This window comes from Antedon bifida, chromosome 8, assembly GCF_963402885.1.
Source record: "Antedon bifida chromosome 8, ecAntBifi1.1, whole genome shotgun sequence".
NCBI classification, from domain to species: Eukaryota; Metazoa; Echinodermata; class Crinoidea; order Comatulida; family Antedonidae; genus Antedon; species Antedon bifida.
In genome coordinates this window covers 21,984,111-22,007,755 of record NC_136233.1, presented here as the reverse complement: position 1 = coordinate 22,007,755, position 23,645 = coordinate 21,984,111, and the positions used below count along the sequence as shown (strand labels likewise).

The 23,645-nt window shown below is 33.0% G+C and overlaps 3 protein-coding genes across 4 annotated transcripts; 2 read left to right on the top strand and 1 right to left on the bottom strand.

Moving 5' to 3' along the window:
• Positions 1-332: 332 nt before the first annotated feature.
• On the bottom strand, positions 333-5,789 carry LOC144851161 (transmembrane protein 64-like). The gene is made up of 4 exons (XM_078708723.1): positions 5,560-5,789; positions 3,796-4,341; positions 3,213-3,371; positions 333-2,875 (listed from the first exon to the last, which is right to left on the bottom strand). Exons 2-4 carry the CDS (start codon positions 4,318-4,320, stop codon positions 2,636-2,638), a joined length of 924 nt encoding a protein of 307 aa, XP_078564849.1. The 5' UTR covers positions 4,321-4,341; positions 5,560-5,789; the 3' UTR covers positions 333-2,635.
• A 760-nt stretch (positions 5,790-6,549) lies between these two features.
• On the top strand, positions 6,550-10,182 carry LOC144851070 (carbohydrate sulfotransferase 9-like). The gene is made up of 4 exons (XM_078708592.1): positions 6,550-6,637; positions 8,396-8,439; positions 8,703-8,735; positions 8,845-10,182. Exons 1-4 carry the CDS (start codon positions 6,550-6,552, stop codon positions 9,652-9,654), a joined length of 975 nt encoding a protein of 324 aa, XP_078564718.1. The 3' UTR covers positions 9,655-10,182.
• A 622-nt stretch (positions 10,183-10,804) lies between these two features.
• Positions 10,805-22,048, top strand: LOC144849649 (casein kinase II subunit alpha). 2 transcript variants are annotated; one of them, XM_078706636.1, is made up of 12 exons: positions 10,805-10,957; positions 11,756-12,014; positions 13,193-13,304; positions 13,714-13,815; positions 14,268-14,318; positions 14,730-14,789; positions 16,346-16,429; positions 16,798-16,908; positions 17,270-17,472; positions 17,558-17,706; positions 17,846-17,944; positions 19,308-22,048. In XM_078706636.1, the coding sequence occupies exons 2-12, from the start codon at positions 11,923-11,925 to the stop codon at positions 19,424-19,426; spliced, it is 1,182 nt and encodes a 393-aa protein (XP_078562762.1). In that variant the 5' UTR covers positions 10,805-10,957; positions 11,756-11,922; the 3' UTR covers positions 19,427-22,048. The 2 variants fall into 2 exon arrangements, with proteins under 2 accessions (XP_078562762.1, XP_078562763.1); XM_078706637.1 differs by having other exon boundaries at positions 17,846-17,980.
• Positions 22,049-23,645: the final 1,597 nt, after the last annotated feature.

Below are 23,645 nucleotides of genomic sequence, written 5' to 3'. Positions count from 1 at the left end.
TTTTATTTGTATTGTTGTTTACACAGTAGAGTCCTAATCTGAGAACATAAAGTCAAAACTAGGACAAGTGATTGTTTACACTATGGTAATTATTAACAAAAGATAACAAAAATAATATTATATTAATATAATAATAATATTGGTTAACATTGCTTTTGATGACTTTTAAATGAGAAAACAAAAAATAAAAATCTTAAACATTTTAATATTATTTCACCCAGTATTTTAAAATTAAAAACCTCATAAACAAAGTGGTCGTACAACAATATCATTTTGATTTTTACTTTATTTACAAACAATTCTCAATCCCAGAGCCTGTAATAATTTTTGAAAACAATTCGGAAGCATTAAAAAAATAAAATCAAGAATTATTTAAAATATACTTTTCATAAATTCAGCCTCAGTGGAAATTGCACACAAGACGTTTACTGCGATAAACATGCATACAATGTATAAAGAAACTTAATATTTGCAGTAACCTGCTTTAGTAGGCCTAATCACATACACCTCAATCTGGCAAACATTTGCCCTTTCCATTTCTAAAGGGCTGTTGAAATCGTTTTATCATACACGATTGTGTAAACAAACCCATTGTTCAATAAAAACAAAATTTTGCCTGATTTCAAAAGCGTATATTGATTTCAACCCAACCCCAATATATTACATTCACTGTCAAAGTGAAAAGCAGTACAATAACTATAAAACAAAAATTGATTAATCATTCAAATATAGTTGTTTTCATGTCACTGTGCCTCTACCTAGCACACATCACAGTACTGTCCTCTTATACCAAATACAAGCCGGTAGCCTTTCATTTTACAGGTGGTTCTTTTTCTGCGTAAGAGGGAAACTGAGGGAAAGATTTAGGCTTAGATGAAAATAATTTGGCGACTGGCTAGGTAACATTGGCCAAAACATTTTCATCAGTTAGGGCTATTTACTAGCACTTTCACAGCTGATCCCTTCAGTTCAGGAAAGAGGTGGGGGAATCTTCGAACCTCCCTGGCTACGGGCTTAAATGTAAATATGTAATTTGAAACAACATCATTAAATCATATTTTCATGCTAATATTGATCTAACAAAAATATAATTCTTTTTTAGTTTTAAAAACATTATTTGATCAATATTAAAAGTTTTAAAACACTCCATTATGTACTATAAGAAATATATGATTCGATACACAGATAAATATTGAAAATAATGTTTTCATTTAAACATATTTGTTCTTCATTTTTCAAGTCTATCCTGTTTTAATTTACTAATAACAATCATATAACTTGAATAACTTTGTTTAACAATCCTGTTTTTTTTTTCGGTGCGGAAAAGTAAATGAAGGAGACTAATCCAACAGACGCATTTGGAACCTGGCCGGAATACACGTTCCACTCCAGTGACGTAACGCAGGGGCAAAGGCATTGTGGCTTCTCATGCTCTGGGGCCCTTGAGCCCCTGGGTTTAGCCAGTGAGTGCTCATAGCCATTACACCACTGTCCACTCATCACAGTCTGTTAAACTACTGTCTACCATCCCGAAATGAAATCTCGCTGTTACAATATCACTATATGTTTCATTTTTCATTTTCAAATTTGTTTAATGGATGTTAAACCTTTTTTCATTTTTCAGTTTAATATATTTACTGGCGCCTAAACTAAAATACTGTAACATTTAATTAATTGAGGTATATCAAAAAGTACGATCAAAATAAATATATACAGTGATTTCAAATTGAAACATATAAAGCTAACTAATTATTACTATCAAATCGGAGGCCTGAAATTGCCTCATGTTATAATAGTCAATAGATATGCTTTAGAAAGTCAATTCAATTCCAAATCAATTTTGTGTTGACCAGGCAGTAGCAACAAACTGCTAACTATAAGTCGGTTTTCTGGTCGGCGTTGCGTTGAGTTACCAGATGTCATCAGGGTTTACGTTGCGGTAGTTCAGATCACAGAAGTTGAACTGTAAATATTCCACGGATCATCATTACCGTTATTTATTCTCAACTTGAACGATTTGAAAACGAGCTTTAAAGATATTCTGTATTCGTGGCAAGCAAAACAATCGCGTTGTAAATTGATTTTAAATTTGATTGTCGTAAAAATAACATTTGTCTAAATACCATATTCTAAATTAACCTTGATTATTGGTAGAAAATCTATGAGAATCCCGATCAGAGGCGAGCGCTTTCCCCAACCTTTTTGACGGCTAAAATGAAATTATGTACTACTTTTTGATATCTAGATTTGACAGACTACTATATTATTATATGTTAGCGCTGCACTGAAAAATCCTGGATCTGCCCTCGTGTGGTCTGAATACATTGTACAGACATACACAATTATTTGGTATTAATTAAGAACACTTATTTTTAATTGAATACAGTATAATTCAGTCACAGCCTGCATTGTTTTAATGCATATTCATGATTTACCATTACAATGGTATGTGGTCATGGCATAACTATATCCTATTGGTTGTTTTTGTAGCATTGTAATGCATATTCATGATTTACCATTGTGGTCATGGCATAATTATATCCTATTGGTTGTTTTTGTAGCATTGTAATGCATATTCATGATTTACCATTGTGGTCATGGCATAACTATCCTATTGGTTGTTTTTATACCATTTTCATGATTTCCCATTACAATGGGCGTGGCCATTTAACACTACTTCATTTTCATTCATGAGTTTTGTTGTGTCTATTTCTAACTCCTCCTCTTCTACTATGATCATTGGAAGCGTTTCATCCTTCCTTTCTGATTGGATGCCTTCTTCAAGTAATAGATTCTTGTTATCTCCTATTGTCTTATTTAACTGCATCTTTGCTTGCTGGAGAATGTAAAACGTGAGAATTATACTAACAAAAACCTGCAAAAAATAAGAAAATTTGTTTTAAAAACTATTAATAGAATATTTTTGTTAAGTTGTAACATTAAAACCAATATATGTTCTTGTCCAACGCCCTTTAAAACGGTAACGGGACGATTCGGCCCGGGACGATTCGGCCCTGGGCCGAATCGTCTCAGGGCCGAATCGTCCCTGAACCCTTTAAAACACCAATACGATTGATTACTATCAAAACCAAACTTTTCTTGAGGTCCAAAATATTTTTTTTCCCATTAAAACCCATTTAGACTACCATGATTTCTAGAAAATCATGTATATTACCCCAACCCAAGTGTATCCAGCGTAGTGCTATATGTACCTGTACGAATACAATGCAATAACCCATTGTTGAACTGTTTTGTTGCGTAAGATCATCAAGTGAACGTAGAGTGGATCCAACGTAAGAGTTTAGTAGCTGCGTTGGCAGCAGACCTAGAGTAGACGCTACCATAAATGTCATTGCTGGTACATTCGTTACCTTCACAATACAAAGATAAACAGACAATAATATTATGGTTTTCTGCCTGAAGCTCTGTCTACACTATCAAACTTTATGTGACAAAAAAATGATGTGCCCATATATGGACATGATGATGTCATATCACTACCATATTTGGGAATATTACTACCATATTTGTGCACATCACACTTTTTTTGTCAAACTACTGTAGTTTGATAGTGTAGACAGAGCTTTATGGTTGTCAATGTCATGTCCCAAATTTAATTATCAGAACTTTTTTTAAACATTTAAATGAAACAAACTTTAAATATGATATAGAACTTAATTCATTCATAATTTATTTTTGGAGTAATAAGACTCTTAAATTACTAAAGCTGAGAATTCTTTTCCAATTATTACTTAATTTCCTTTGAGGAAATGAGGAAATTTATTTTTTACTCACAGCAAAAAGCCCGTTTTGAACACCAAACGGTAGAGGGCTCATACGTGTCAACGCAATCACTTTAAATCCATTAGGTCCCTCTACCACCGTCATTATAGCTTTCATGTAATCCCCCTGAATCTTGGAATGCATCCACGATGAGCACATCTTGCGACAAATGAAGAATGCGAGAATTGATCCCTGAAGCACACAAACTGCGGTAACACCGCTTCCTAATAAAAATCCGTACCGATACCCAGCGGCTACGTTTATAAATATATATCCCCACATCAACGGGAACGAGACTAAAACAAATGTTACTAAAAATATCAAATAGCCTTCCACTTCGTTTCCTATTAGTAAAAATCCAGTTATTTTTAACATATATTTTTTGAATAGTAAAAAAAGTCCGAAGCATAAGAGCGTGAGGGCGCCATAAGTTACAAATCTTCTGTATGAGCACTCCTGACAAAGGCGACGACAATGATCGCAGACGGCTTCAGTTATCTTTTGGTTCCAAACGCATAATGATTCGAACCAACCCATGGTGGCAGTACGTGCTCAAACCTGTTAATAGATAAAAGGTATTGTAAGAGTTCAGTGAAACATTATTATATCAGAATGTTTTTCTTAATTGAAGTAGCACTGTCAACTCTCCTAATACCGGACATCTTTGCGCTGGCAAAACATGTCTGGTATTCAGAATGTGTTTTTAATGGTAAAAATGAATTTGGGACCTTTTGGACCTTAAATAAAGTCTGGTTTTGGGAGAGTTTCCGGTTTTCAGAGATCTGACTGTATTATTAGTAAGTAGCATTTTGTTTTGGGGTAATACAGTAGGTGGGGGTCACTTTATAGCCTAAATTTGTTTTTACCAGTCTAGCCATCTACATAACCTCTGATTTTCTTGTCACTCCCCTTTATGAATATGTCCTATACTGTACATGGAGTTAACAATACATTTAATGTAACTTTCAATTTGCAACTTTAAATATTGCATAATGCCACAAGGACCCTGATATTTGAACTGTGTCAGGTTGATAACACAGATTTAAGATAACGGAACAAAGGCCCACTACCAGTAAAACTCACTGAAATCACAGTACAAAATTAACAATTATAATGATCATTGTAGGAAATTAAAGACAGATGACACATAATTAGCCAGTTCTTTTTTTTTATTTCCCTTTGATTTTTTATGTTGTTTTTATAAGGAGTGGCAGATGAAATCTGTTGTACAGTAGCTTTTGAAATCGGTCATAGGCCGAATTTACTCTCACCATTGTTGCCTAAAATGTTTTTTGGGTGAGTGAAGTACAGTACGTTATTTAGCTAGCGACGACGGACACAAAATACCAGAAATTGATTTTATTGCGACCAAAACAGAATAAAATACGACCAAATTCAAATTCGCTATAGGCCTATATATATATATAGGTATTTATTTAACCTCAACATAAGATATATAGGGCCTATACTTACTGTGTATGTAATCATATAAAAACCCTTCAGTTCAGGATGAAGGGGTGTGCGTGTGGGATAATCTAAATAATTTCATAGGGGCCTAGGGGGGCCCTAGTAGATAAACAAAAAAGAATTACTAAAGAAGTAGGCCTAGCTAGTTTATCAATTATTCAATCAAGATCAAGTTGTTTTAGGGTGGCCTTTGTTTGGCCTAGCTAGTAGTAGTAGTAGTTAGAGGCCTAACTAACTACCTTTAGCTGGGAGGCCTAGCCTAGCTGTCTAATAAAATGTTCGCCTTAAAACGCCAATAAGCTCACTTACAATACTTTCAATCGTATCACAAAATACTATACACATGCTTAGTCATGTCAGCCACGTCCTTTTTGCGGTACATCGTACATTTCCTAACAATAAATGTGAAGAAATACAATCATCTGATTACAATATCCCTTTTGATGTGTGTGTGGGGTCACCGTTGTATTTTGTGGGCTTGGGCTTTCACAACGTCAAGTGTGACTCATCGTCAAGGGATTTCTTGTGTAAAACCGTACCACAGCGCATCACTCTGTGCATCATATCCTTGACTCACCTTTTTGACAAGAACTTCCATGTCGCCCTCTATAATTATTATGAATATGAATTTATTAATTTTATCACGCGCGCACGTCACGATTACCTTTTTTCGTAGTTAGGCTACTTTCTTATAGCATCCCTTATTATTTTTGTATTGTAAATCTGTTTTAAAAACGCGTGCCGCTGATTTAAAAGCATATGTTCAATAAATAAATAAATAAATAAATAAACAAATAAATACAATAAAGTAAATTTTAATTTTATTGAACCATGACGAGAGACTCTCCACCACTATTTATTAGTTGATTAGACTTATCGTTTTTTTTTTTGATTAGACTTATCGTTTTTGTTACTTGCTATAAAAATGAAACGATAGTTGATTAATTGGTGGTCTTTTTTTAAAACACTAACAGAACATTTTTTTAAATGGAAAATCCGACATTTTGTGTTTCCGTTTTACCAAGTTGAACTGGAATGAACCATATATGGAACCTATTTCATATTTGTATTTTTCTAATCAGGCATACAGTTGTATTATTACTTGTATTCCTCGTTTTTCCATCCGTAGTCAGTTAGCCTTTTGTTTTTGCCATTCTAATGATTTGTTGTCGTGAAACTCAACACCGCGCCGGGTCGGATTAGCGCAACGGTGCATATTATACCCAATAATTGAATAACTGTCAAATCGTGGGGCATTGTTAATCGAACAAGGTCCAGTGTAAAGTGACAGCAGTCGAAATGAGACAGAAAGTTGCATTTGGGGTTCTTTTACTCGTTGTTTTAGGTTGTAGTTATATTTACGAATGGAAGATAGAAGGCGTGTCTGGTAAGTATGCACGCGCACGCTTAATAACTACCTACAGTGATGATGGACTACCGAAGATGGTCGTTGTACTCTTACTTCTAGGCCCTAGGTTCACATTTAGTGATCAATATTAAACTATATTAGCCCCCCAAGGGCCTGTTTCTTCGATAATACGGATTTAAATACAGTATTTACTATTTTAAATAACAGTTTTTCTTACCAGCAGAAACGGGTACACATAAAAAAGAACCGATTTTTAAATTCGGTTTTAAAAACTCCATTTGATTTAGGTCTCGATCGTCAAAATAACGTTTTTTAAAACGGTTTAGGCCTACGTGGAGCAATTATTGCAACGCGATATTTTAAAATTAATTTTTTGTTGGGAATAAGTTATGGTCAACTAATTATTGCGTTCATGCTCTTCCAACATAAAATGCATTGATCTATTTGAAATTAACTACTGTAGGAGGCCTACACATAGGTTGGTAATATTTATAACTATAAAACAGTTTTATGGTAGGCCTATTTTTATATTGGATGTGTAGATTTTCGAGGTGTTCGGTAGTTAGTCTGTGCTAACTTTATGACCGGATAGAAAAGAGTTGTTCAATTTGCCGTTAAATGCACAGTGGGAATATTTAGAACTGTGGTTGTGTGTGTTTAGCAAAGCATCAGACTTATGTGTTGAGCCTCCGCGCGCGCGTGACAATTTTACGCATGAATGATGCCACGTACGTACGTACGTACGTACCGAAGTACCCAAATTTATAATTGTTTATAATACTTGGAAGGCTAAGACCAATACATTTTTAAATTAATCGTTTGTTATTTTTCCTAGATTATGGGAGCAACTTCCCAATGAAATTAAACAATGTGCTACAATTTCAGACTTTAAAGCCCAACTCACCAAACATTTGATCTCAAAATATTAAGTTGTAATTGTTTATTCAATGCAGCTTATTCTTAATTGGTGTATCCCATTATAACTTTGTTTTGTTTTTAAATAATTTGTACTACTTGGTTTTTTGTTTTATATTTTATAATAATGATGGAGTAAGAGCTGTTTTCTGTTTGGGCTCATGCCTATTACTTGCTCCTGGCAAGATCAAATGTATGACGTACTTTTAAGAACTTTTGCCGAATAAAAATTATTATTATTATTGATTTCACTTGTCATCATACTTCAATTTCTAGGCCTATATGTCCGTTAAATGGTTTGCTTAATTGACTACAGACAATGTAATTGCAGCATCTGTTATTTTTCGATCGAACAACCAGGTTATTATTAACTGTTGCTTTCATCATCAGTTCGTAACTGATCCAACACGGGTGACCGTGTTTTTCATTCACTGCTGGTTACGGTAAAGATACCCAACCATGGTCTCCCCCCCCCCCCCCCCACTACTGACGCAGCGCAAAAACTTAAGGCGCACCACAAGCAATTTGACCACTGAATCACCGAAAGTCGGTTACTTGCTCACTACTTAGGCTGACATTTATTAAAAACATTATCAAACATCATCATCAATATAATGTACATTTTTCAAGATAATTAGTTAATGTGTTACGTTTTTATAATGTGTTTTAAATTGTATGTTTTTAAGCTCAGGAAAACACATTTCATGTACATGAATATTGAATCTTGAATTAAAACATCTATTTTTTCTTATAAACGTGACTAGACTTCACGCTTCACTTCACCACGAAATGTGAGTAAAACATTTAAAAGATGTTTTTCTAAGCACGTTTGGTAATGTGGCTTTTGATATTTATTTACAGGTTGGATGGTGTACTACCATAGTCAAATTCAAAACGTAACACGTGTAAGTACAATGACGTCACTGTTTCCCGGTTTATAGCGCGCGAATCGAAAGCGTTGACCAAATTGCACATATTCATTTACTACTTTTTGTGTGACGCGATAAATTGCTCAACCAATCAGAACTCAGGAATCTTCGAGAGGGAATTACTACTAGTGGAAACCAGGCTTAAGTACGGTAATTCCCTTTTAAACGCCGCCTGGCTCTTTCCGACGACTCATGCGCAGTAAATGAGTAAAATTGATATTTTGATTTTTTTTTTACAGGTTGTGAATCAAAGTCGAGATCTTTTCATGGAGGTAAAGTAAAAATTAATTCAATAACATTTTATCAGAAAAAAATTTTAAAAAATATCAGCCTATAAGTTGTTTCAATCATGTTCTGTTAAATTGTCGATTTACATTGTAGGTTCAACAATCGGACGAAGATCGGATCCGTCAACGATTCGAAAACCGCCGGAAACACATCAAGGAATTATGCTCGCATGAATTATATCGTGAGACTCTTTCATTGCAGAATATTTTTGTGGAAGACAAATTTAAAATTATGTACTGCTCGATACCAAAAACAGGCTGCACTAACTGGAAACGACTGTTCTTAGTTTTACGCGGGTTATTTAGATCGCCGAGTGATATCCAACAGACAGTCGTGCATACGCCAAAATTTCACACAACACTCCAGAGTAAAACGCGGGAAGAGATCGCTACCATTTTAAAAACTTATAGGAAATTTATGATATTAAGGGAACCGTTTTCTCGGATTCTCTCAGCGTACAGAAATAAATTCGAAGAAAATAACCGTATGTCGATAGTTTTAAGAAATAATTTTGTACCGAAGATAATACGGAAATACCGGACGAAACCGGAGAAAACAAAAGGAATTAATTCCGTAACATTTCGAGAATTTATTAACTATTTAGCGGATACTAGTAATGGTCTGTTAGCCGCTCCTGAAGAACATTGGCGGGAAGCTTATCGTCTGTGTTACCCGTGTGAAATAGATTATGATTATTATGGCCATTTTGAAACATTGACAGAAGATTCAACTTATATTATAAAAGCTATGAACTTAAGTATCGAATATCCTCAGTCAACAAACCCAACAAACAGTTCAGAAACGTCTATTCTTGAGGAATATTATAACCAGATTAGTTCGAGAGAAATTGAAAAACTTAAAGATCGTTACCGCATTGATATGCTATTGTTTGATACAGTGTGAACGCCATACCATCACCCTGCAGTCCCCCCCCCCCTCCCCCAACAGTGTGTGAACACCATACCCCAACACACTCTACCCCTACACCTTCCTCATCATGAACGCAATACCACGACCCAGTTCCCCACTTTTGTTTTGCTTTTAGTAGACGATTCCCTGAAGGACCTATCAACTATGATCTATATTTGGACAATTTTTGTTTTGCATAAATTGTCAAATAGGCTACAGTTTGTTTTATTAGTTTCTTTGTTAATATTTATAAATGGATAAATTATCTGAATTAAAATGAATGAATGATGAATAAATATGTAGGCCTACTACTAAGAAGAACTAATAAAATTTAAACAATTTCAACATAATTAGGCTTATGTCACAAACGGCAGCTCCCAAGAAGAAAATACAAAAAAACAATGCCATTACGAATAATTTGTTTATATCCGTTTTTAGATCTAAAATTGTAAACGTTGTTTAATGGTTATTGTTTTGTTTTGTCCCAGCCTGTTAGTGTAGGTTTTTATCTCTGTTTGATTGTAAATTGAATAAATAAAAAATAAATAAATAAAAAAATGAATAAATGGTTTTTATATTTGTTTGAGTAAGACAACAGAACAAATTTAATGTTCATGGTGCTAAACAACCATCTGTCCAAAAGAAAATTATAGAGGGCGGCATTAACAAAATCCTCTGCTAAAAAAGTGGTAGGGTACTTGCTACTGAATACGATTTTGGATTTTTGCTTTGTACAGTAGTTCATTTGATGAGACTCATACACATTTAAATTACCAATTAACAACTATGAACCATTTTCATGCATAAATAAAATATTGAAAAAAAGGCAAACTATTACATTTTTTTGCGCGCGAGAAAGTTGTGTAGGCCCGTTATTAAATATTAGTCAGTGCAGTGGGAATGTCCAGCATGCAGAATGCATTTGTTTTAAATAAATACAAAACATGTTATTGTTGTAAACATACACAATTGTTGTTATAATAGGGCATTGCAAATTAGTGGAAATTCTACTCTTGCTACGTAAATTGCGGCGTTTTTAACACGCTTAAAATTACTTTATCATCATAGTAGGCCTACGCAAGTATAAAATTTAGTAGTGGCTCTACTACGCATGCGTGTCGAACCGGTTTTGGAATGATGGAATGAGGATCGGTAGCAACGCCATTTTACCAAACTGTAAATGCTTGTTAATATCCTTGTTTAACAAGTAATTTTCTTCTTTTTTGTGGACCTAAAATGAGTTTTTTGTAATGGTGGTGAAAAGCAAAGATATGCCAATGTGTTTACAGCGATAAAGGTGTTTATATATTTTTATTTCATATGATTTGTATGTAATTTTGATAGAGGTTGTGGTAACACTTTACGAATTTTTGTATCATGAAACTGAGTGTGGCCATCCAGCTCATGCCAGTCGGAGGGAGAGGAATCGCTGGGCGTGTAAATTCTGTTCAGAGCTTAGTGGTTGCTCTTCTCTACAACCGACATGCCGGTGATTTGCTCTCAAAGTCGTCCAGTTGGAAGCCAAGGCCTATAAAATATATGTCTTCAAAAATTATTAATTGTAATCCAAGTACATGAATGTTGAGTGTTTGAAAATGCATGCATTTTGTTTAAAATATGTATAAATTGTAAGACTTTGTTTAACAAAGTTCTTGTGTAAGAGGTCTCCCTCCTTCTTTCTATCTAGGCTCAGGGCCAGATAATAGCCCCAGATCAATCACATGATCAGAAACAGCCCTGTTTCTGAAGAATGTCTGATTTTCATCAGGCATGTCTCTAGACTTATGTTACCTGCTTTGTAATAAACTGGAATGAAGAGCTAGCTGTTGTTTTTGAAAATGAAACAAGTTTTCTTCACTGAAAAATAAAAACGACTACCATTTTAAATGTTTGTTAATTAGGCCTAATTAATATTCTTTATTGTAAATGTTCCATATTGTGAATAATTATTATTAATATGTTGCATTGTTTTTTGTTTTAAATATTAATTTTTTTTTATAGGGTTCTGGTAAGCTGGCTAAAAATTAACACATTCCTTCATTCTAATCTAAACATTAATTGATTAAATATTGATATTATTAATTTTCTTTTTTAGAATTTTATACAAGGATAGTTTTTTAAATTGGGAGACCTTTTGGTTGATCTGTAGTGGCGCGTCCATCGTTTTTCTTTCAACTGTGTCTGTTGTTTCAAAACAGACTACGAACTGCAACCCTGAATCCCAAACAAAGACACAGGAAGCTAGCGTCGTCATCTGACACGATGGCGTTAAGTCGGGCCAGAGTATACGCAGATGTCAACACACACCGCCCTCGGGAGTACTGGGACTATGAGTCTCACGTAGTCGAATGGGGGTGAGCATTCAAATATTTTCAAAAACTTTTATCGTTAAGTTCAGACCTCCCAAGTTCTAATGATAATCATGGCAGTTTCTGATATTCAAGTAATCCAAACCCATTTCCATCTAAATAAAGATACAATTTCTCTCATTTAAAAAAAATTATAGAACATTTGTATAGTGTATGAATTTAGACTTACCCTGTTTGGTACTTAAAATGGGAAAATTGTTGGTGGTAACTCATTTTCCATAATGTTTGGATGTATTAAACAAAATGAGTATAGCGCATTCTATTGTTCATTCATTCTTTTCATTTATTTTCCATAATATACAAAATAAAAAAACAAGTAGATCAAAACTTGAGATTAAAATGATATAGTATATAACATGGAAGGATGCCTTTATTGGTCAAAATGTCACTTAAGCTAAGGCCACCAGTGAAACACATTTGAATGGCTATAAATAAAAATACAAAGTACGGTATATGGAAGGAGAAAAGTAAAGATAAATGGCAGGATGTCATCAATGATTGTGTACAAACAATTGAGGTTTATTACATTGGAAAGTAAAGCTCTGTCTACACTACACTTTGACAAAAAAATTGTGATGTGCCCAAATATGGTAGTGATATGCTCAAATATAGTAGTGATATGACATCATCATGTCCATATGGGAACATCACATTTTTTTGTCACATAAAGTCTGATAGTGTAGACAGAGGTTTAGACAAAAAAACAAACAGAATGCAAGCAATCAATAGCACACCATACTATACTTAATATTTCATTTTATACCCCAGTAAGTTATACTCATTGACATTTAATCTTCATTGATGACTTTTAATTTTAGCAACATCATATCTCATGTTTTATGTAAGCATTTCTGATTAATAACAAAATATGAAAAAGTTGTTGAATAGTACTGTAGGTGAAAAAATGGTCAGTCACACCACAGCCTACTTTATAGCTTCTGTCAGTGTTCAGAAATGCCATTGTTAGTTACTGTCAATGATTTCAATGAATGTCTTTTATTGTATTTCATAAGATCAACTAAGATAGAACTTTACTGTCTAGTAATCTGTATCTGCAATGGGAATAAAGGTTATAATTGTGTGTAAATATTTCAAAAAAACCTTTGTCAAATATCAGATTATGGTAAATCTGTTTTTAATTCTCTCGTTTTCTTGCGACTTAGGCAACAAGACGACTATCAGATCGTAAGGAAACTTGGTCGGGGAAAATACAGTGAAGTCTTCGAGGCTGTAAACATAACTAGTAATGAAAAATGTGTTATAAAAATTTTAAAGGTATTTGATTTATGCTCCACTTGTTCCGCTTCACTGATCATTGGCTAAAAAAATCTTTGCTTCCAAATGATATTTGTGTTTAGATAAACAATATTTTTAGTACTGAAGAGAGAAGTTGGCCCCTAAAGACTCAACAAACATGGACTCATCATTATTTAATAATAATGTTTACAAATACTAATCATGCATGACAATTTAATTACGTTTTTATTACTTAAATTCAGTTATTTAAGTCTTCATACATAATTTCTTTTTTTTTCGTCTATATTTAAAACAAATTATGTTTTCATTGTTTATTATATTTTAATCAAAAATGTCTTTAATTTAATTTTTTTTTTTTATTCTCTAATTTTGTATTTTCTGTAAATATAAAGGATAACCTACTTGAATTGTCTAATTTATTTCACAGCCTGTCAAGAAAAAGAAAATTAAACGAGAAATTAAAATATTAGAAAATTTAAGAGGGGGACCAAACATAATATCTTTGCAAGCCATTGTTAAAGATCCTGTGGTAAGTGTACAGTTTTCATGTAACTAACATTTTGATGCATGTGAGTACCTTGCCGATCCGCCATTTTCAATTATTTTACCAAACTTTCAAATTCAAATCATCTTTATTATAATTAACATAAACAAATTGTCTTTCATTGAATTTTAAGATGAAATATACTGTGACAAAGTCAAAGACATGGGTGAATAAAAATAATAAAATGAGAATCCAGAGGTTATTGTGAGTGTACTGTTTAGGCTGGCTGTGTGGAAGGGCTAAGCTAGGCAGAAGACTTTAAAATTGGGTGTCCCCCTACTATCCCACCCAGCAACAGTCACAGTGTATCCAATTTATACCCATATTGTGAATAGAAGAAAAGATCTATGGGTTTAATAGATTAATTTCTTATAAAACTAACTATTGAATAATAAATAAAATATTTTTATGTCCTTATTATGATTTTTGTTCTACAGTCCAGAACTCCAGCACTGATATTTGAATATGTTAATAACACAGATTTCAAGGTACGCCAATAGATTTTATGAGGTTTTTTTGGAGGTGGTAGGGGGCTTATTGTTTTGTTTAAAAAAAAAATAGAGCATGAATAGATATTGAGTAGGTACACATTGTTTGTGATTTATTTATTAGTTGAATTTAAGGCCCAATAAAAAAAAAAGGTTTAGTTTCTCATCCCACTCTCATCAACATTTTGGAGCTGCAAGACTATTATTGTTTTAATTCTTTTCTAAAATTCATAAAAAAAAATAAATTCTAAAATCAAAATTACATGATCTTGACGAGCAAACATTCTGAGGTTTGTAAACAGCCAGTTATCATCCTAATGATTGTGATGAATAGTAAAGACACTGATAATGTGAAACAAATAATAGAACTATAATCTATCTTGGAATTCATTTTGATGTTTGTTATTTTAGCAATTGTATCAGACATTAACAGACTATGAAATACGGTACTACCTCTTTGAACTCCTTAAGGTAATGTCAACAATTTTATTTGTATAGTAGTACGTAGGAATTTGTAGTTGAGCTGTAGCTTGGTGGTTAACATGCTTGCCTTCCAATCCCAAGGTCCTGGGTTCAATCCTGACCTAGTGCAGGGTTGTAACTCACTACTCTTTCAACTCAAATGAGACTTGGTTTATAAGCATGATAAATTATAAATAGTTTTCATCCATTTTGTTATTGGCAAGTTACTCGCTGTTGGATGCATATGAAAAGAAAACAATTATTTATACCTACTGCGGTTCTGCTGTGGCAAATAAAATCGCACCTCAATATTTCGGCTGAAGCCGGACCGAAGCAGGTGTTAAAGACTCTTTAGTATATGTTGGTTCACATTAACTTATGTCCAGTTGAAATTGATTATGCAAGCCAAGCAAAGTGAATACATAAAATTGACTGTGTGTATAACACTAGGATACTTAGGAATTAATTACTACTTAAGCCTGCTTAATGCTGTAATAAGCTTGTTCACACAAACTTATGTCCAGTTGAGAGTGATTGCGCATGCCAAGCAAATTGAATTATGTGCACAAAATAGTGTTCAATTCAATTGTAAATTATAAACTGCTTTGATTAATGGTTCGTTTTTATTTTCTCATTTCTGATTGGTTTATTGAAAGCCTCCGATAATTCTCATTATTTCTTGGGTTTTATTTCTGGTCTTGAAACAGCTGTTTATATCAAATTTTAATCATTCACTCTCAAGCATATGGCAAGATATAGAAATGGCTTATTAAAATAAGCATGTCATGGTTGAATGAACATGATTCACAGGGCATTAGTCACTGATGATCTACAACTAATTTCTATTATTCCAACTGCATATTTCTTTCTCTAATTAAACGCTGGTCACTAATTTGTTACTACTTAATGATTTCCAAACACATAATTTATACATCATTTAATTTGTATGTATTGGACGTCACATACATTGAATACCTGTACTGTAGTTACTCAATTATTCAATTAAACCAGCCAAGTACAGCCAATCCTGACATCCTTGTCTGCCCTAAGAAAACTGTTATTTTGTTAGAGTCCAGGGTTAAAAGCATAAACATGCTTATATAATTTATCTAAGGGCCTGTTCAGACATACAGAGTTATGCTTTCATATCGTATGCGACGGACAACTCCATAGGTCTGAACCAGGGGAAGATTAGTGGAAGCCACCTCGTACAACACTGATCTTTCGGTCGTTACGATAGCTCAAGGTACAAGATTAGTGAAGGAAACTTATGATACGAGAGTCATGCATCAATGATTTTGACCTCTTAAACCAATAAAATTTACTCCATACCAGATGTTCGACCAAATTGGTGACACCCCAGTTTCAAACGAAAGCGTTAGTTAAGCAAATCTGAACACTTTGCTGTTACGACGCTAATTATAATATGACATTGCTTGCGATAGAAAGCATAACTCCATGGATATCTGAACATACCCTTAATATCTAGCAAATTCTAAATACCTCTGCTAATCTGAAACACTCCTAAATAAATTGTTATTCAAAATGTATTTGAATTGGTACAGGCTTTGGATTACTGTCATAGTATGGGTATCATGCATAGAGATGTCAAACCACATAATGTTATGATAGATCATGAAAATAGAATTGTAAGTATATTTCAATGTTCAAATTCTTGTGGTTTTTTTTTCAACGTAAAATATAAAAGTACATGCCACGTAATTTTAAGACAGTTTGCGTGTTCATTAAATGCCTTACAATTTTTATTTTAACTTTAACTCGAAAGTTTGGTGATATCATAAATGTAAAATAATATTAAAATGAATGATGCATTCTGGTATAGTCAACTCTCGGACACCCTTGGACTGGCCAACTATGTCTGGTTTTCCGGTTTTCAGAGAGAGAGTTGACTGTATTTTAAAAATTCTTCTCAAGCTGTTGCTTGTGATTGGTCAACTTAAGACAGGCATGTGTACAGATATTCTGATAAATTTTATATGGTTTAAATATGTTTTAGTTGCGGTTAATTGATTGGGGTCTAGCGGAATTCTATCACCCTGGCCAGGAATACAATGTAAGAGTAGCATCCAGGTATTTCAAAGGACCTGAATTACTTGTCGACTATCAGGTACGAACAACACAATTATTTTAGGAAACTTACATTATGAGTATAATCTGCATGTTATTCTCTGTGTACGCTATCAAACTTTATGTGACAACAAAAATGTGATGTGCCCATATATGAACATGATGTCATATCAATACCATATTTGGGCATATCACTACCATATTTGGGCACATATTTATCTCCTTCATGAGAACACAAATGTTACAAAACTTCAGTCTATTTCATGCCTACCTTACCTGGATAAACCAACAATAGCCTATTCTCCTCAAAGAGCAAGATATAATTCAAAAGTAGAAAACACCCCTTTCTACCAACCGTATAGTCTACAAACTATTTATATACATTGTGTTTTCTGCTTCAGCTATATGATTACTCGCTAGACATGTGGAGTCTTGGATGTATGCTAGCCAGCATGATATTCCGCAAAGAACCTTTCTTCCACGGACACGATAACTACGACCAATTGGTACGTATAGCAAAGGTATTAGGAACCGATGAACTTTACGAATACCTTGATAAGTACCAGATTGAGCTAGATCCACGGTTCAACGATATACTAGGAAGGTGAGTAACAAATTCTGTATTCCTCTCTGTTCTCTATTCTGTAACATTTGACCTTGTCACTAAACACAACCGTTGTGATTTGTAGGCATTCCCGCAAACGATGGGAACGATTTGTCCATAGTGAAAACCAGCACCTAGTTAGTCCAGAGTCGTTGGATTTTCTTGATAAGTTATTGAGGTATGAACATCAAGAACGATTAACAGCACGAGAGGCAATGGAACACCCTTATTTTTGTAAGTAATAATAATAATGGAAACAATTTTACATCACAAAATGGGAATTAAGTTTAAATAAATAAGTGTTTGTTTAATTAATTTTTTCATTATGTTTCTTGTCGATCTTGTTTTTCCAAAAACATTGTACAATTTGTAGATCCCGTTGTAAAAGATCAGCAGAGATCAATGCATCCAGTGTTGAACAACGCGCCTTCCAGTACGAACACGTCGGCGACCTCGAGCAATGCCGGAACAAGTAAGTGACGGCACACATCCACTAGTGCTTGCCTTGGTATGTCCTATCTTTTCCTCTTGTAACTTGCAACCATGCAGCCAGTTGCCGCATGTGGTGGCGACAAGCCTAGTTTTTGTCGGCGTTAAACTACGCTCCGAGGAAAAGATTTTGTTTTGCGTCGTTTACTAATTTACTAAATGTTTGGGAAAATGCATTTCCGAAAGCTTAAGTTATGTTACGTGTTCTAACAGCTGTGTATCCATTAACAATTCATGTATTTTTACACATGTTCTGTATTCTGTTCTAACTCTTCAATGCGTAAACTTTTATACAGAAATTCTCTATCTTCTGTATTCTTGACATGGCGCTATATACCACATGCATATTCTGCCTGTATTACTTTAATATGTATATATATATATATATATATAATTCATTATTACTTGTGTGAATTATATATTGTGATAATATTTGTTATTGTAAACTAAATTAACAGTGCTTGTTGTTCTTTGTTCACTTCTTCTAACTATTCTGAAATCATTCTGTTTAACATTAATAATGTGATGTACGATCATGTCGCATGTTTTTAGTTGTGGCGCACCTGAAATGGACGAGGAGCTCCCTGATAACATGTTATCACCTAAAATAGGCGTGATGGCGAGTCCATGATAACATGTTATCACCTAAAATAGGCGTGATGGCGAGTCCATGATAACATGTTATCACTTAAAATAGGCGTGATGGCGAGTCCATGATAACATGTTATCACTTAAAATAGGCAGGATGCAGTGAAAGTCCCTGATAACAAGGTGGTGATTTAGAGTGGCTGTCAAATCAGTTACAAGATCTTTATACCATTACAAACCGGCTATAAAGTTACTACCTGCTGGGTGGGTACAGTGTGACAATTAAACTGGATGTAATGTCTTAACAATAAATGTGGTGGACGATAATCAGCCTGGCTGATCACACCCAGTTCCCATCACAACTGCATTCATAATGTCGTAGGAGACAATTGAATAGTTTAGTAACATGAATGTTTGTCGATTTCATATTATACTAGATATTAGCACAGGTTCTGCTGCCACAGTTCTGTAACTGCATGTTGCTTGTGTGAATACAAATTTCTTATATACTGCTAGTTAAAATAATTTGAACACACGTTTGTATTTTATATTTGTGTATCATTACATATTAATGATAATGAATAAGGTCACATTTATTCATTTACTTTTGGAATTCTCAATATTTGTTATGATTATGTTCTCTTTTTGTTGCTAATGATTCTATGTTGAAAACTTGTTGGTATCGACGTATTATAATTTTATTTATTTAAAGTTTAATTTTTGAACATTTTTTCATCTGAATTTTATTGTTTTCATAGCATCAACAACATCCCTGGCCTCATCAAAAGGTATGCCTGTAATGCCAGTCATAACAACGCCAGCTACACAGAATGCGCCACTGCCGTCGACCGGGCCTGTAGCGAACGCTGCGCCATGAACTGAGCAACCATCCCGGGCGCAAAGTTCGTCACAAGGCCACGTTCAACAAACTTAATTGTGTAAGTCACCGGTGTTTGAGACAAAAACATTTTATTTGATTGGTTTTAACAGAGAAATAACGTGATATTGAAAACCAGGGAAATGTTTTCATCGTCTCAAGAAAAAAAAGGACTTGTCCATTAATTAACTGTTAAAATTGTGAAATAAGTCTGCTAGTGAATTTTATTTTGTTATCCAAGCATAGGCAACTATTACAAAAACAAATGTATGTATTAGTAATTGTATTGGTAGTTACAAACCCATAGAGTGTGTTTATGTGTGTTAAAGTAACAATTTTTTTTTTAAATTCTGACATGAACACAAACATTTTCTATATAATCTTAAAATATATATATTTGAGTTTTTGTGCTCATTTATGTTTTGCTACCAGGAACCTAGAAATAGAAATTCATCTTGAATTTGTACTTGATTTAGCCTCTAAAACTTAGTTCCAACTTTATTATCCATTCCACTTATCATTTCATGCGCAAACGAAGACACACGCCTTGTTCAACATATTTTTATTTCTTTTTTACTAGCCAATGTCAACTAAAATAGTCTGTGTACCAATATACGCAGACAGTCCTTTAGCTGTATACAAATTATATACACGTTTGCGCAGTTTTTAGCAGGAACTAACTTTTAGACCAGTCACATCTTAGATGCTAATATCATTAACAGTATTATTAACCACATAGGTGTATATACAATTCTTGATAGCGTGTGTTTTATAACAGTTTTTGATTAAAAATTAGGGCAACACTACTGAAAATTAAATTGTAAATGAATAGTAACATCTCTTACTTTTGTACATCACCGTACAAAAAGAATTTGTAAATTATTTTGTGTTCAAAATGAAACGGTACCTGTCACAAAATGTTATTTTTATCATTTAAATAATTGTAAATTATTTTTTATTTTGTTTTAAGAGATGTTACCGTTTAGTAATTTTCATAGAGATTTCTGTTTGAAGAATTTAACGCAGTTTAATAAAAAAGGTTTTTTTTTTCAGTAATTTATTAAAACTTTTTTGGTAAAACATTGTGCTAAATTGTCTAAAAGTAGGTTAATAATTTGTGAGCAAACTAAACAAATTGTGAATTGTTGGCATGTTATTGATAACAAGAATTGCATCAAAACATTTAGAGTAAATATCAAGAATTTCATCAACAAATAGAATAATAAGTATCAAGAATTTCATCAACAAATAGAATAATAAGTATCAAGAATTTCATCAACAAATAGAATAAGTTAGTATCAAGCAGTTCATCAACAAATAGAATAATTATCAAGAATTTCATCAAACCATTTAGAATAATTATCAAGAATTTCATCAACAAATAAAACAATTATCAAGAATTTCATCAACAAATAAAACAATTATCAAGAATTTCATCAACAAATAGAATAATTATCAAGAATTTCATCAACAAATAAAATAATTATCAAGAATTTCATCAACAAATAAAACAATTATCAAGAATTTCATCAACAAATAGAATAATTATCAAGAATTTCATCAACAAATAGAATACTTATCAAGAATTTCATCAACAAATAGAATAATTATCAAGAATTTTATAAACAAATAGAATAATTATCAAGAATTTCATCAACAAATAAAACAATTATCAAGAATTTCATCAACAAATTAAATAATTATCAAGAATTTCATCAACAAATAGAATAATTATCAAGAATTTCATCAACAAATAAAATAATTATCAAGAATTTCATCAACAAATAGAATAATTGTCAAGAATTTCATCAACAAATAAAATAATTATCAAGAATTTCATCAACAAATAGAATAATTATCAAGAATTTCATCAACAAATAAAATAATTATCAAGAATTTCATCAACAAATAAAACAATTATCAAGAATTTCATCAACAAATAAAATAATTATCAAGAATTTCATCAAAACACTTAGAATATCAAGAATTCACAGACATGATGGTAATAGTATTGGTATAATAGTGTAGTTAGTATTTTTATTTTCACACTGTTTATTTCTGTTTGATGGGTATTATATACATAAACATCTGTAAACGGTTTTAGTAGATTTTATTTGTAAAACCCCCTTGTTCCTAGAAAACCAGCTAAGATGAAAACTCTATCCCACCGCACAAAGTTCAGTTTGGTCATTCCGAGTCGAAAGAAGTCGACAAGAAAATAAGAATGACATAGGGTAGTGGGTGATTTAGAGATTGCCTCCGCTTATTCTATGCATTAAAGGGGCTTCTTCTTTTTGTTATTTTTAATTAAAAATATATACAGCAATTGTAATAATACTGTATATTATTTTTGTTATCATTTTTAAATTTGCCATCTTTTATCTAATATGCATATTTGTCAACTCGTTTATTACTGTCGACAAAAACAGATTCATTTTGTGCATTTTAAAAAGAATCGACTTCTTGTAAAAAAAAAAAATTGAAGGAAATGTTTAGACGATTATTTGCTTTTGAGAAATTTTTATTTTTAGTGCACGAAGCAATGAGTGCGCTACGCCAATTAATGTTTTTATTAAAAGGCTATTGTAGCTGAAGATAATAAACTATTAACAATTCAACAAATTTAATATGTATTGTTTTGTTTGACCTAAAAGGTCCCATTGATAGGAAAGAAATGGAAAGAAACTTGAGAGTTGAACATCATATGCGATTTTCGCATCATCATACCCACTCGAGCACAGTTTATCTACTTAAATGCAAAATATTAAATTCTGGTCTTCAAACTAAATTATTTCACACCTAAAATCAAACTTTTTCGTTGCATAAATCAATTTCACACCACTGAATCGCTGTCTAATAGAAAATTGATATCAAGTTACCAATATTGTGATATTATTGCCGTAATCCATCCAACATCAATAGTAAAAAATTGTTGGAAAAAAAGAAGAGTAGGAGTTCCCAAAGATGGTGTTGCCTTATTAATTAGCATCTGCTGGACATAAAGTGACCATTCAAGAGCACCATATCAAAGAATGTGTAACATCCAATATACAGTATCATTGATGCAACTTCTGGACATGTGGTATCCACTAGCGACGCAACGCAACCTACACAACGTAAAAAAATGCCCTTCCAATAATTGTTTACCCCCGTCTACGTGAAATCAAACCTGCTTGTTGCGCATCAACGTTAGTTGCCAAAGACTTTGTACTATGTTTTCCAGTGTTCATTTGGCTTGCGTCGTTGCGTGAAATCAGACTTTTCCCGTAACGATGTTTGCAGCACTGTTGTGTCGTCGATTCCCACTTGTGATTACGCAATACAGCACTCTGTGTCGATATGTCGCTGCGTTGCGTTCTTTAAGGAAGGACCATGTAAACTAGTGTGCAATATCAAGTGCACTGCGGTATCATTTATGCTTTGCGTGTAACATGAAAAATGTTGAAAAAAATCGGCAAAATCTACATAAAAAATAAAACAATTTGTTTATGTACAACAATTGGCACATATCCTGCCAATTAATTTATTAAACAATTATGTAACATTTCTGGAAACGGCTTGAAATACTTGTACACGCATGAACGCATCGTTCAGAATACTGACAAAGAAAATACAAAGTCTTCTGGGTACAAGATATAAAAAACGTATATCCTACGGTCGTTGATTCGAATCCACATTCGTAATTTTCCTCCAAAACCCACAATTTTTGTCAAAATGAAAGCAGCACAAACTGTAAACTTACAGTGTTGATGATAAACAATGTTTAAGAAATGGAAAAGATGACAAAATGTGCCCCAAAACTTTGAATCTATTACCGATTTTTCTGAACACAAAATTGGTAGGTGGGCTTACCAGAGAAACAAAAAATATAGCATATTATATATCACAATATAATAGATTGGGCCTGTCGCCTGCGTTGTCATCGGTATAGTATTAAATAGTCTTAGCTATACCTTGAATATGTATACTGCTATGTATATTATTACAGTACATACTGTGTAAAAATTGATAATTACTATACTATGTTCTTAAAAATGCATGCATTTTAACTACAATTTTAATATATTGTACAATGACCACGCCCAGTTTAAGCATATGATTGTATAAGATTAAATAACTTAACTTTAATTATATTAATACCTTCATTGTTATGAATTGTATAATATACAGTATATACATTGATCGATTTAAATTGATAGTAAGAACCCCTTTTAGTTAG

Excerpts from the sequence above, each read along its gene's own strand:
- LOC144851070 (XM_078708592.1), top strand. The coding sequence starts at position 6,550 with ATGAGACAGAAAGTTGCATTTGGGGTTCTTTTACTCGTTGTTTTAGGT. Across the intron at positions 8,440-8,702 it reads AAATTCAAAACGTAACACGT|GTTGTGAATCAAAGTCGAGA; the intron begins GTAAGTACAATG and ends TTTTTTTTACAG. Across the intron at positions 8,736-8,844 it reads GTCGAGATCTTTTCATGGAG|GTTCAACAATCGGACGAAGA; the intron begins GTAAAGTAAAAA and ends TTTACATTGTAG.
- LOC144851161 (XM_078708723.1), bottom strand. The coding sequence starts at position 4,320 with ATGGGTTGGTTCGAATCATTATGCGTTTGGAACCAAAAGATAACTGAA. Across the intron at positions 3,372-3,795 it reads TTCAAAACGGGCTTTTTGCT|GTAACGAATGTACCAGCAAT; the intron begins GTGAGTAAAAAA and ends TGTATTGTGAAG. Across the intron at positions 2,876-3,212 it reads ATTGCATTGTATTCGTACAG|GTTTTTGTTAGTATAATTCT; the intron begins GTACATATAGCA and ends TATTTTTTGCAG.
- LOC144849649 (XM_078706636.1), top strand. The coding sequence starts at position 11,923 with ATGGCGTTAAGTCGGGCCAGAGTATACGCAGATGTCAACACACACCGC. Across the intron at positions 12,015-13,192 it reads TCTCACGTAGTCGAATGGGG|GCAACAAGACGACTATCAGA; the intron begins GTGAGCATTCAA and ends CTTGCGACTTAG. Across the intron at positions 17,473-17,557 it reads TTCAACGATATACTAGGAAG|GCATTCCCGCAAACGATGGG; the intron begins GTGAGTAACAAA and ends TGTGATTTGTAG.